The 12,199-nt window shown below is 52.1% G+C and overlaps 5 protein-coding genes across 5 annotated transcripts; 3 read left to right on the forward strand and 2 right to left on the reverse strand.

The window, feature by feature from the left end:
- Positions 1-355: 355 nt before the first annotated feature.
- Positions 356-3,520, forward strand: BO87DRAFT_331334 (Sin1 family protein). The gene is made up of 3 exons (XM_025620331.1): positions 356-678; positions 784-1,251; positions 1,316-3,520. The coding sequence occupies exons 1-3, from the start codon at positions 656-658 to the stop codon at positions 3,339-3,341; spliced, it is 2,517 nt and encodes an 838-aa protein (XP_025481599.1). The 5' UTR covers positions 356-655; the 3' UTR covers positions 3,342-3,520.
- Positions 3,521-5,682: 2,162 nt separating this feature from the next.
- pkaC (cAMP-dependent protein kinase catalytic subunit pkaC) lies at positions 5,683-7,319 on the forward strand (the record flags this gene model as incomplete). The annotated part of the gene is made up of 4 exons (XM_025619285.1): positions 5,683-6,465; positions 6,536-6,789; positions 6,850-7,224; positions 7,292-7,319. The coding sequence occupies 4 exons, from the start codon at positions 5,683-5,685 to the stop codon at positions 7,317-7,319; spliced, it is 1,440 nt and encodes a 479-aa protein (XP_025481600.1).
- Positions 7,320-7,927: 608 nt separating this feature from the next.
- tim13 (protein translocase subunit TIM13) lies at positions 7,928-8,801 on the reverse strand. The gene is made up of 2 exons (XM_025622958.1): positions 8,551-8,801; positions 7,928-8,480 (listed from the first exon to the last, which is right to left on the reverse strand). Exons 1-2 carry the CDS (start codon positions 8,671-8,673, stop codon positions 8,304-8,306), a joined length of 300 nt encoding a protein of 99 aa, XP_025481601.1. The 5' UTR covers positions 8,674-8,801; the 3' UTR covers positions 7,928-8,303.
- Positions 8,802-8,913: 112 nt separating this feature from the next.
- BO87DRAFT_355638 (legume-like lectin family protein) lies at positions 8,914-10,680 on the forward strand. The gene is made up of 6 exons (XM_025621344.1): positions 8,914-9,383; positions 9,438-9,461; positions 9,516-9,586; positions 9,651-9,732; positions 9,782-10,042; positions 10,094-10,680. Exons 1-6 carry the CDS (start codon positions 9,282-9,284, stop codon positions 10,532-10,534), a joined length of 981 nt encoding a protein of 326 aa, XP_025481602.1. The 5' UTR covers positions 8,914-9,281; the 3' UTR covers positions 10,535-10,680.
- A 107-nt stretch (positions 10,681-10,787) lies between these two features.
- Positions 10,788-11,938, reverse strand: BO87DRAFT_457697 (uncharacterized protein; the record flags this gene model as incomplete). The annotated part of the gene is made up of 1 exon (XM_025628822.1): positions 10,788-11,938. Exon 1 carries the CDS (start codon positions 11,796-11,798, stop codon positions 10,788-10,790), a length of 1,011 nt encoding a protein of 336 aa, XP_025481603.1. The 5' UTR covers positions 11,799-11,938.
- Between the last annotated feature and the right edge of the window lie 261 nt (positions 11,939-12,199).

Below are 12,199 nucleotides of genomic sequence, written 5' to 3' on the forward strand. Positions count from 1 at the left end.
TTCCAAGGTTGTACTGTGATCTCTTCATTGCTTCGTATACTGGGTAGTACCCCGCATCTATCCATCGCTAGGACCTAGAGTTGCACACTGTAAAGCATACGGGGATCCAATACTAAGGCATGTCCCTCGGTAGCTAATTTGCCTTGCATAGACTAGTGACCGTGCAAGGATAAAGGGAACCACCCTCTTGGGTCCGACAAAGGAGACGTCGGTGTGTCAGAGGAACAACAATAAGGGCAGGCGGGAAAATGGCATGGGCGGCGGCGGTGCGGAGATCGGCCACGGGATCTCCAGGCCATCCATCTTCTGCCCGCGACGGCTGAGCCTGCAAGTGCTTTTGATCCCCACACAACCTCATCGCCGCAGGACGCTCTTCCTCGTCCCTTTGCGTTGCTTATCCCCTCATTTCTTACCATCAGGCTGGTCCTGCATTCACATCCCACGGTCGCTCTCTTTTCCTACTACTTCTTTTTTCGGCCTGCTCCAGTTCAGCGCATCCATCCATTTCCCCTTGTTGCACCAGCCCGGAGATCATGCCCACTCGAATCCTGACAGCGGTTTCGCTCTTCCTGGCGTAAATGGTCGTTCTTCGTGATTGTGACGAGGCTTACTCTATCTCTTACTACTCATCTCTTTTCTTGCAGCGATTGTAACCATGTCTCTTCTCCACAATGAAGAGTAGGTGTCTGACCCCGCGACCCATCTCGCGTCCCCCCTCCCCTCATTCCCCCCCCGGTAATCGCACACATACAGTGTTGGGTCAACGGACTAACCCAATCTCAGTTTCACAATCTGGCAGTTGCGCACTTCCTATCTGTCGACCATAAAGGACGGCATAGGCGATAGGCTTATCAACGTGAACAACACCGTGCTCAACACGCCAGGATTCCGCGCAGCTGGCTGGTCTTCGGCTTCTACAAACCCCAATACGCAGAGCGCGGCTGCCCACATTAAGCGGACAAATTCACCCCCAATCCCTACTACTACGGCGGTTACCTCGGAATATTACCAGCTAGGTGTTGCCCGAGACGATGCGCAGAGATTCGGCCTGGTGGATGAAGGCGACGATGACGAAGGGGGAATGGTGACGGGGAAGACCAACACAGAGCTGATTGGGCGTCGCAACCGCGGGAAACGAGTACACCGGAGGGAACGACAGCAGCATGAGCAACAGAAACACAGAGAAGCGGAGGATGATGACAGCAGTGACCTGAGTGATGAGAGCGACGATGATGGGGACAGTGCTCGAAGGTGAGTCAATTGGCTCAAAGGATGCAGAGACCTGCATATGCAGTCTCATGCTCACAAATCATAGTGCTGCGAACCAGATCAAGTTTACGAAGATGCCCATACGAACTAGAGCCGGATCTTCACCCATACGTTCATCAGACCGCCAGGAGAGTCCTCAGGTTATGGTCACGTCTCCATCACATCCGACAATGGGTACCCATTACCGTACTGGATCATTGGGAACAGCTGTTAGCAGCATAAACGAGCGGCCGCGGCGCGATACTACGACTACAGCCAGCAGCGACATATCTTCGGACAATGACCTGGATGCATCTGCCTTCAGAAGGCGTCAGATTTCGTTCTCTAGCCATGATCAGGTCATAGAACCTGCGAGAAGGAGAAATGGCCCACCGGGCCCTCGGGATCTGGAAGAACTCCATGAGCAAGCCGAGGACTCAGGAGCTGAATCTGTGGGTTCGGCCCTGTCGTCTGATTTTGACGCAACGGCGGGTTCTGCGTCATTACTTGCAGGGGTTGGGATCACTGGTAGCTTAGATTCATCCTCGCCAGTTGCTCTGATGCACAAGCTGCAGAATGGCACGGGTTCACAGACGGCATCCCCGAGGAAACCCAGAGCCCCAGCGCCAGAGCTCCAAGATCTGCCACCTCCACGGCCAATCAGCACTGTCCAGCCAGTCAGTTTGCTTTCCAAGGCACTTAATGCGCGCAAGAAAGCGCCGACGAACCCGGTGGAGAAATTCGCGGTGCTTTCAGGCAAGGGCTTGACCGATGTCCTGAACATCAAACTCTACCTGCCATTCTCCGCCGATCCCGATGAACCACTCGATTTGCCAATTGCGCGCGAGTCCAAGCTTGCAGAGCAGCCTGCACCGGTAACAGTTGTGGAAGCAATCGGCCTAGCGCTTTGGAGATACAGCGAAGAAGGTCGCGAACCGGCTGTTGAACGCAGCAAGCTTACCGTGAACATGTGGACGCTGCGAATGGTGGAAGATGGCGAAGTCGAATATGATTTTCCCGCTTTAGGTCGAACATCGCCAATTGCTGACTTTACCTCGAATAACAATCGGGCCGCTGGTCGACGGACTCGGGGGAAACAGTATGATGAATTCGCGCTAGTCGAAGCATCCAAGGCGGAATTCGAAGCAAACGAGCGTCAATTCCCCCAGTTCAGCCAGACAGCTGCTTCTGAAGATAGCGGAGAGACACCTGCACCGACGAGTGCCCCGACAAGCCAGCCGGCCCCGCAAAGCAAGGCACCTCGCCCGAATCCGATTTTGGGACAACCCTTCTCGTCGGCTTTGAACGACAATACACTAACACCCGCGGATCGGCCTGCCGTGCCCACGTCCCATGCCACACCTCGCCTGGGGGTGTCAAAGACACTGAAAATCCGGTTCATCAATGTGGAAGCGTCCACCCAGGTGACGACGCTCAACACGTCTACCGACAGCTACATCGCCGAGATCCTCGATTCGGTGTGCAAGCGATGGGGCCTGGACAAGGGGAACTATCTACTGAAGGTGATGGGATCCAATACGATCGCACCGCTAGACCGCACCGTGGAAGCCCTGGGCAATATCACGGAGCTGGACCTGGTGCGCCGACGATTCGGGCCGCAGTCGCTAACGGGCTCCCCGGGCAGCTCCTCCCCGAACGCGCCGCTCCTTATCGACAGCACCAGCGCGCCCAGCAAGAAGGGGAAGAAGAGCGGACAGCGCATGCTACACCCGCTCACGCAGAAGCAAGATCTCATTGGAGGATATTACCGGCGGTACTACGTCTGGCGCAAACAATCCATGGGCTTTACGCAATCCAACCACCGGATCTTGACGTTTGACAACGATTACATGCATATCATGCCGGCGGACACGGGCAAGACAGCGTCGGACACCAAGACGCGGTCGATCAGCTTCAACGATGTCGTGGGATGCAAGGTGAGCCGGCGACACCCGAAGAATTTCCGGGTGGTGGTGTTGCGCGGCAACGATGCCAACGAGCAGAAGCGGTATGATTTTGAGGCACGCAATGCGCTGGAAGCGGTGGAAATCGTAGACGAGATCAAGAAGAACATGGCGCATTACCGCATCTAAGGGACGCATTGCTATTGTTATTTTGCTTGCTGTTTTATTGAGGGAACCGAGAAGTGGAAGCGAGCCCTCCGACCATTGCTTGGAGGGAGCGGCGTTGCCATCTTTGCTACTAGGTAGGTGTACATAAGGCCGGGCAGCTTTCGGGTTGGATTTGAAGTTTGCAGCAGCATGGAGCCAGGGCTACCGGGGGGGGGGGGGGATCAACAACAATTGGAACAAACAATTTCTTCTTTCTGCCACAACCCGCGAGAATAGTAACTGTAGAGAGGTAGTGGCGGTGCGCATCCCATCCGTAGCGTGTACACTAACAGTGGTATCTCAGGTGCTAAAGTAGGTTAAGTGGATGCAAGCGTCAAGATCAGTTCATAGTGAGCCTCCCGACCAACCAAAAGGCCGCCGGACGGGGAAATTCCTGACCGGTCAGGGGGCAGCTTGATTGGCTTCAAGCCTTCAACAAAGGGCAAGCCAAATGCCCCGAAGGCGGGGCGGTTTCCACTCGCCTTTTTGGGAGGATCCACCGGGGCGGTGATGAAGTCATCTTTCAGCGGTAAGCAATTAACTAACTAGTTAACTAGTAAGTAGTTAGTTAACAAGGCAACCTATGCTGCCAGCCAGCTGCCAGCTGCCCAACATGCATGTTGTTCGGGTCTTTAAAAGTAGCGACATTTGCATATACCATAGATAGATACTTAAGCTGTGAGGAAAAAAAAAAAAAAAAAAAAAAACAAAATACGGAGAGTGGTTGGTTTTGCATCAGCAGTTTCATCTTCCCAGCTTCTCTTACCTACTAGTACTAAGTAGTAGGAGGCTCCTCGTTTCGGAATTCCAAGCCACACACACACTCGAGATCTGAAAACAGTGTTTGATGATGACCTCATCGGGGCGAAACTGAACCCGGAAATAAGTTTGGGAAACATGGATTCTCGATAAGCGAGAAGGAGTGGAAAAGAATGCATCATTGATGATAATGTAGCAATTGAAGGGTCCATGGATCGAGAGGAGTGAGATCGGCTGGACCCGGTGGGTTCTTCTTCTTCTTCTTCTTTACTATTTGCCTGAAGCAGAGTTGTAATACAACTTTGGTATCTGGGGAAGTGTGAAAGAGACTTGGTTCAGTTATCATCATCCCAAATGTCATGATGAGTGAGTGAGTGAGTGTATCTATGGTACCACTGCAGTTATTTGACTGTTTCTTTTTACTGTGGGAAAATTACTGGCCCAGACAAAGTATGTTTTAGCGTTGGGGTGGAGTCGACAAAGTGGTGATGGAGATAGATAGTAGTCTAGTAAGTAGCATAGCTTCTTCGACTTGTGGCCGACCGACCGCTTTTAGACATAGGGAAGGACGACTTGCCTTTAGATGGGTAGTTGTTTCGGTTAAGTTCATGTTGTAACGTGGAATAAGCGCATTTGGAGAAGAGAGAATTAAACAAACAACTAACAAATAACTACTCTCTTGATGAAATGGTTGACTGACTGACTGACTGACTGACTCTCTGTCATTGTCCACTAAGCCCAATTCATGCCGATCCACGCCAATCCAACCCCGCCTCTCTCCTCTCTCTTTCTCTTTCCCTCCCTTTGCTTTCCCTTTTCTCTAATTTTTCCCACTCTCTCTCTGTCCATCAAACTAATCAGAAAATAATTATAATGAAATAGGATAAATTATTGCGGTGCTTGTGCTCGTAGTTATTTTTTTTTTTCCAGCTAGTAGTAGTAGTAGTAGTAGTAGTAGTAGTAGTAGTAGTGCTGGTGGTCACTGCAGCATCTCTTTCCCTCCCCTCTCTCTCTCTCATCTCCTCTTCTTCTCCTCTCCTCTCTCTTTATCCCCCTCACATCCTGCCATCATCAGCACCATCATCGATCCTCCCGCACACCAGCCATACTACTCTCCCTCCCAACCCCAGTCCAACCCATCCTCCCAAGAGGTTCCCACACTCCCCCCGCGTTACACATTTTCCTTTCCTATCCGGTCATCCTTACGGTTGCCCGTCTGTCCAATTGAGTTTCCGTTGACCGCCGTTCGGGACCAGTGTTTTGTTCAGTTCAGTACAGTTCAGTTCTGTTTGGGGGGGCTCCGCTGTATCCGCGCCCGAACCCGTCCCAAAGAGAAAAAGCTCGCCGCTTTCCCTCTCCATATTATAATTACTCTTACTGTGTTGCTTCCTTTCCCTTACCCCCCCCCCCCCCCCTCTCTGAGAGCATCTCTTAAAGAGGGGTCGCGTTGATCGGCTATCGCAAGCATCGTTAATTCTCCCTTACATTTTTTTTTCCCACGTGGCAAAAAGACCATCGTGGGCTTTAACATTTAATCTTAACTGCCTACAGCAGCGTTTTCTCCATGCCTAGTTTAGGAGGTTTGCTGAAAAAACGGCGAACGAAAGATTCGCAGACCCTCTCCAAAGAGCTTGAAGCCGGTTCGGCCCAGACGCAGACGTCACCAAACGCTGCCGAAGACCACCACAACCACAACCACCACCACCACCACCTCTTCCACCACCAACATCAACCCCAACCCGCCACCAATTCTGGCTCTTCTACGAACCCCCCCGCTCAGCCTCAAAATTCCGTTCCTCAACAACAGCCCAATCGGTCTTCGGGTGCAGACAAATCCTCCGACGGTCAGGTAGCCTCCATGCAATCCGCTGTGACGCAAGCCTCGCCGTCTGCCCATCATACCTCTGGCCTCCCGCAGCCCAATGCCAATGCGGCTAGTATACAGAATATAATTCATCCCTCCCAGCAAGGCGCCATGCATTCGGCTTCCAGCGGTCATGCGCAGTCTCACCACGCCGCTCGCAGTGATGCCCGCACCACCAAAGGGAAATACTCTCTGGATGACTTCACCCTTCAGCGCACCCTCGGTACCGGTAGCTTCGGTCGCGTGCACTTGGTGCAGTCGAAACATAACCACCGCTTCTATGCCGTCAAGGTGTTGAAGAAGGCGCAAGTGGTCAAGATGAAACAGATTGAGCACACCAACGATGAGCGCCGCATGCTGAACCGCGTCAGGCATCCATTCCTAATCACATTATGGGGTACATGGCAGGATTCCCGGAACTTGTACATGGTCATGGACTTCGTAGAGGGTGGTGAACTCTTCAGTCTGCTCCGCAAGTCACAGGTGGGTTAATTCTTGACTTGGCCCGCCCGACCAACGTAAAGCTGATGTCTGGTACCTCTTTTTCATGTAGCGGTTCCCCAACCCCGTCGCCAAGTTCTACGCGGCGGAAGTCACTCTTGCCCTGGAGTACCTCCACACGCAGAACATCATCTATCGGGATTTGAAGCCTGAGAACTTGCTGCTAGACCGACACGGCCATTTGAAGATCACCGATTTCGGTTTTGCCAAAGAGGTGCCTGACATCACATGGACCCTTTGTGGTACACCCGATTATCTCGCCCCGGAGGTGGTTTCCTCCAAGGGCTACAACAAGTCGGTTGACTGGTAAGGGTTGCCATTATTGATGTTCATGCCCCTTTGGCGCAATTACTGACACTGTCCAAGGTGGTCCCTGGGTATCTTGATCTTTGAGATGCTGTGTGGTTTCACGCCTTTCTGGGACAGTGGCTCCCCGGTCAAGATCTACGAGAATATCCTGCGTGGCAGAGTAAAATACCCGCCCTACTTGCACCCAGACGCCGTTGATCTGCTGTCGCAACTCATCACGGCTGATCTGACCAAGCGTCTTGGAAACCTCCATGGCGGCTCTGATGATGTCAAGAACCATCCTTGGTTTGCCGAGGTCACCTGGGACCGTTTGGCCCGCAAGGACATCGACGCTCCTTACGTGCCTCCCATCCGCGGTGGCCAAGGAGATGCGAGTCAGTACGACCGCTATCCGGAAGAAACTGAACAGTATGGCATGGCTGGTGAAGACCCGTATGTGCTCCTTTCTCAATCCGTTCCATTCTATGATGAACACATTACTCACTTTTCTCTTCTTCAGACACGGCCATTTGTTCCCAGACTTTTAGTGTGTGCTATGAGTTATGATGGAATGATTGTCTCGTTACCGAGATGGCATCGTGCCATCCGATGATCCTGCGAGCCCTGTAAGACAGGACTATCTCGCTAATCCTTTCCCTGCGCTACCAATGGTAGCATCCACTTCACCATTCGTTGATTTCCCCTTGACTTCGGTTTGTCTTCGTTTTCGATCGCTGGCCGACTTGCTTTTTGGCTGCCTTTTGACGTAGAGCATACATCTAAGAGCTCTGTCATCCTCAGCGTATGCCTTTACCATCTTTCAAGTATACGCGATGGTCTTGTCTCTTTGCTTTTCCGGTTTCCGGACTGTTGGTGGTCTGCATATAAGCTTACCCTTATACTAGTTCTGGGAAGATCTGATGAGTGGATGATTCCCCGGCGATCTTATCGAGGTGGACATTGTCTATATTTCCTCGCGTTATGCCAGGCAGGAGGGTGTTTGCGGTGGTGTTTGTGCTGGAAGCTTCGGGGGGTCCTCGTGATTATGCCGACCGTTGACTGGTGAATTGGTCACCGACGGCACCCGTTTCTTTCTTCCATTTCTCCTGCTTATTCTATAGTCATATTGTGCAAATACTGGGGAGCTACTCTGGGTTATTCTTGATGTCATCTTTCCTTTTTATCCCTTTCCCTGTCCCTGTGGAGGCAGTTGTATAATGTACATATTTGATTTGGCCATTGCAATAAAAGTAGTCTTGGATAATTGGACGCTGGTCCCCCAACAGTGTCATCATAAGCATAGCCTGCCATCCAAGGCTCTATATTTCAAAACGCCACCGGCAGCCCGAACCAAAACCGTCCGTTCCGTATAATATACACAAATATCATCACACCAGTGGCCACTGCCTCATATCACACCAGTCAATGAAAAAGACCTCTAAATCGGATCACAACATGGCCAAACACATGGTAGAGAAAATGGACCACTCCCAACCAAGCACGGTTATCAAAGAAGCGTATATGATAGCAAATCACAGCGCAAGCATCCTCTTCTGCTCGGTGCCCACGCGACGGGTATATGTGCGGCTAACGGTGTTCCAGAAGGCGATGTACTTCTCCATGCAGTCGGTCAGGCAGGCCTGTTCGCCGGCGGACATGGAGGTTCCGGGATTGGGAACGCAGGCTTCGAAGCAGTGTTCGTTGACGTTCTATTAGAGGAGACAAGTATGTTAGCACAATATCTTGAACTATGGTCTCCTGAAAGAGGATGTAACGTACGGAGATCAGAGTGCGGGCGTTGCTCATAGCGGACTCGGCCTGGACCTGCTTGAAAAGGGCCTCCTTGACTTCCTTGCTGGAGGAGTCGGTGGAAGGGGAAGAAGAGCCGCCGAAGATACCCATTGTGAAATTTAGTGATGTGTGAATGTGTGTAATAGAGATGTTAGGGTCGTGGTTGTGTGGGATAATGCAAATGGTAAATGGATGGATGCAATACGTAGTATGCAGTATAAAGCAGTTGATGAGACAAGATCTTTTGAGCTCCGACGGAGGTGTGGCTAGTGAGCCACAGGAAAAAGGAAAGTAAGGTTGCTGCGCCACCGCCCCGGCGATGTGGACACTTGGAGTTCTACACTTCCTTCCCATCGCCCAGCTAAGTTATATTATACTCGGCTTTCTTTCTTGCGTCGATCTCTGATCTGTCCCCTCCTCTCCGCTTCTTCTTCTTCTTCCTCTTTCTCGTTGACTAAAGTTTCCCCGGTGTTCGTTCTTTCATTTATCCTCCTTCACACCTCCATTTCCCGGATCTCGCTCTTCTATTTACTCAATTGAATCTGTCTCCCCACGCCGCTCACCCTTGGTTTTGTTGATGTCCCGGTGACAATTGACGATATCGCCTACTCTTATTAGCTGCAGTCTATCTTTCACCACACCTACATATATCTTTCTTGCACGGTCGCTTGGCTTGAATCTTGTTTAAGGGTCTACTGTGCGCTTGTTACTCGGCAATCATGCTACTTCCGCGGCTTTCGTCCCTTTTGTGCTGGGCTGGCTTGGCCAGCGTGCCTCTGGCCAGCGCCTACGATGGTGATGACAATGTCAAGAGCATTCCGGTGTGTATGCTGCTGTTTCTGGTTATGGGGCGGTCTGCTAACTGTTGAGGATAGCTTCGCACGCACAGTCTTTCACCGGTACGTAGCTTACAGCTATAGCTAAGCTCGCGCATCATATTAATGTCTTCGCAGCCATACTTGGATTCCGACTTCCAAAGCCGCTGGTTCGATTTTGGTGGTGACACGATAGTTCGCGCCGACAAGTATGTTCGCTTTGCTTGTGGATAGCAGGGATTGGGAGAGAGCTTATGCTGAACGACTTCCTAGATACATCCGTCTTACGTCCGATCGCCCGTCGCAGCAGGGATGGATCTTCTCCCGTGTGCCTTTGACCGCGACCAACTGGGAGGTTAGTTGATGCGCTTTCCCTGGGATTAGGATGGTTCTGATATGTGTAGATCGAGGTTGAATTCAAGATCGAAGGGTCCGGCAACTTGCACGGCGATGGTTTCGCCATGTGGCTCACCAAGCAGCGCGCCACCCAGGGTCCTGTCTTCGGTTCGACGGACAACTTCGAGGGTCTGGGCATCTTCTTCGATACGTACAAGAACAACCGTCCCGGCACTTCGTTCCCCTACGTCATGGCCATGATGGGCGACGGCCAGACTACCTACGACCAGGCTCACGATGGAAAGGCTAATGAACTGGCTGGCTGTTCTGTAAGTGTAGTGTGCAGTGATGGTGTGAATTTTGACCTAACGATGATATAGGCTCGTGGTCTCCGTGGTGCCTCCATCCCTACCAAGGCCCGCTTGACTTACTTCCAGGACAAGTCCTTGACCCTGGACCTGCAGTACAAGTCCGAGGACAGCTGGATCCCCTGCTTCGAGCTGACCGCCCCCGAGTACAACATTGCCATTCCCTCTGTCGCCTACCTGGGCTTCTCTGCCGAGACTGGTGAGCTCAGCGACAACCACGACATCATCTCTGTCAAGGCCCAGAACTTGTACAGCGTTGGTGGCGGCAGCGGCAGCAGTGGCAGCGGTTCCCGCTCGGGCAAGGGCCGCGACACTGGTCGTGTCAAGCGCCGTAAGCAGAAGGGCAGCTGGGGATGGTTCCTGTTCAAGACCGTTCTGTTCTTCGCTGTGGTTGTTGGAGGCTATGTTGGGTACACTGCGTACCGCACCAAGCACCGCTACTCGCGGTTCTAGATGTGGCAGAATGGGGAGCCTGAGAGAGAAACAGAACCTGAAACAGAACAGAAATGTGTCATTTATCCTTGCATAGCCGTGTCGCGTTATATCAGTTGTATCTATCTATGATCTTGCTTGCTTCCTTGCAACGCGAAAAGTTGACGACCAACCCAGTAAACAAAGTACATAGTAGGGTATCATAACAAACGCCAACCAAAACAGTATACACCAAAAGAACTCAATGGGTATAATACCATCAATCACCCATCTACTAATTTCCTTTCTTCCTCTCCTCACTCCACATCTGATCCACAATCTGAAACACCTCCGTCACACTCTTCAACACCCGCTCATCAATCCCCAACTTCCCATACCGATGCTGAATCTTATCCGGATGCCACCGCACCCTCTCCGTCTTCAACAACCCCAGCAACCCACCACCCCCATCCCTATCCCCATCTTTATCCATATCCTCCTCATCAACCACCCTCGCACACTCCCTCATAAATTCCTCCACCTCCTTCCTCCCCACATCCCTCCTCTCCCCACTCTCAACCGGCCAAAACACCACCTCCTCAAACCTTCCCCCTTCACTTCCACCTTTAACCACCTCATCCAACTCCCCCCAACAAGCACAATACCTCCCCCAAACCCCCCTCCACCCTCTCCTCCTCTTCCTCTCCCTCCCCCTCCTCAAACTCTCCTCGACCGCCCTCTCCCACTCCCCCCTCTCCCTCTCCCTCCTCCTCTCCTTCTCTTTCACCCTCCTCCTCTCCTCCCTCATCCTCTCCTCCTCAGCAAGCATCCCCTCCCTCGTCCGCTCCCACATCTTCCGTCGCACATACGCCGCGTACTCCTCCTCGTCCATCATCTCCAGCTCGCCATTCGGGCCCTTAGGCACCTCCGGCACAGAGTATGTGTGGATCGGTTGGCCGTACACGGACTCCCAGTATGCGGCGCCTTCGTCGTCGCCTAGCGCGTCGAAGAGGGATTCTCGGAAGGCGGTGCTGGGGGAGAAGCGTGATGTTGTGGGCTGCGATGGGGAGGGTGGTGGTGAGGTGGTGTGTTTGCGGCGGTGGGGCGCGCGGTGTTTTTTGCGTTTCGGGGAGGGGGTGCGTTGGGGGTCTTTGTGGGAGGAGGAGTGGCGATGGCGATGGCGCTTTCGGGAGGGGTCTTTGAAGCGGAATTTTGTGGGGCGGGGGTGTGCGTTCGTGGTGTCTGGTGTAAGTGAGGTTGGGGTTGTGGTTGTGTCGGGGGGTTGTGCTGGTGGTGAGGTAGTCATTTTTGTGGTATGGATGATGTGGGTTGGGAGATTGGGTTGTTGGGAGGTTGTGGTGTATAGTTCGTATGTGTTACAGCATTGCACTGGGTGTAGAGGGTGTATATTATTGTCTGAAAGAGAAAGAGTGTATGGTGAATGAATGAGGATGTAGATGGTGGAGAGAAAGTGACTGATTGGAAGTAGCGACATTTCGAGGGACCTGAGTAAGCCGATCTTATCTTATCTGATCTTGAATATTTCTATATCGTTGATGATGTCATTGCTCTTGAACTTTCTTTCCTATCCATAGTACTGTTACCATTTACGGAATAGTCACTACAGAGACTAACACTCCCCTAGTATTGTCTACCTCTCATACTAACCCCCGAACCCATCGATCGTGGCATCAACCCCCTGCACCA

This window comes from Aspergillus neoniger (assembly GCF_003184625.1).
Source record: "Aspergillus neoniger CBS 115656 unplaced genomic scaffold BO87scaffold_10, whole genome shotgun sequence".
Classification (NCBI taxonomy): domain Eukaryota; kingdom Fungi; phylum Ascomycota; class Eurotiomycetes; order Eurotiales; family Aspergillaceae; genus Aspergillus; species Aspergillus neoniger.

Bases quoted from the DNA above. Each gene is read 5' to 3' on its own strand.
- BO87DRAFT_331334 (XM_025620331.1), top strand. From the start codon at position 656: ATGTCTCTTCTCCACAATGAAGA. The intron at 679-783 runs GTAGGTGTCTGA...ACCCAATCTCAG, and splicing joins TCTCTTCTCCACAATGAAGA to TTTCACAATCTGGCAGTTGC. The intron at 1,252-1,315 runs GTGAGTCAATTG...CACAAATCATAG, and splicing joins GATGGGGACAGTGCTCGAAG to TGCTGCGAACCAGATCAAGT.
- tim13 (XM_025622958.1), bottom strand. From the start codon at position 8,673: ATGGGTATCTTCGGCGGCTCTTCTTCCCCTTCCACCGACTCCTCCAGC. The intron at 8,481-8,550 runs GTACGTTACATC...CTCCTCTAATAG, and splicing joins ACGCCCGCACTCTGATCTCC to AACGTCAACGAACACTGCTT.
- BO87DRAFT_355638 (XM_025621344.1), top strand. From the start codon at position 9,282: ATGCTACTTCCGCGGCTTTCGTCCCTTTTGTGCTGGGCTGGCTTGGCC. The intron at 9,384-9,437 runs GTGTGTATGCTG...TGTTGAGGATAG, and splicing joins ACAATGTCAAGAGCATTCCG to CTTCGCACGCACAGTCTTTC. The intron at 9,462-9,515 runs GTACGTAGCTTA...ATGTCTTCGCAG, and splicing joins GCACGCACAGTCTTTCACCG to CCATACTTGGATTCCGACTT.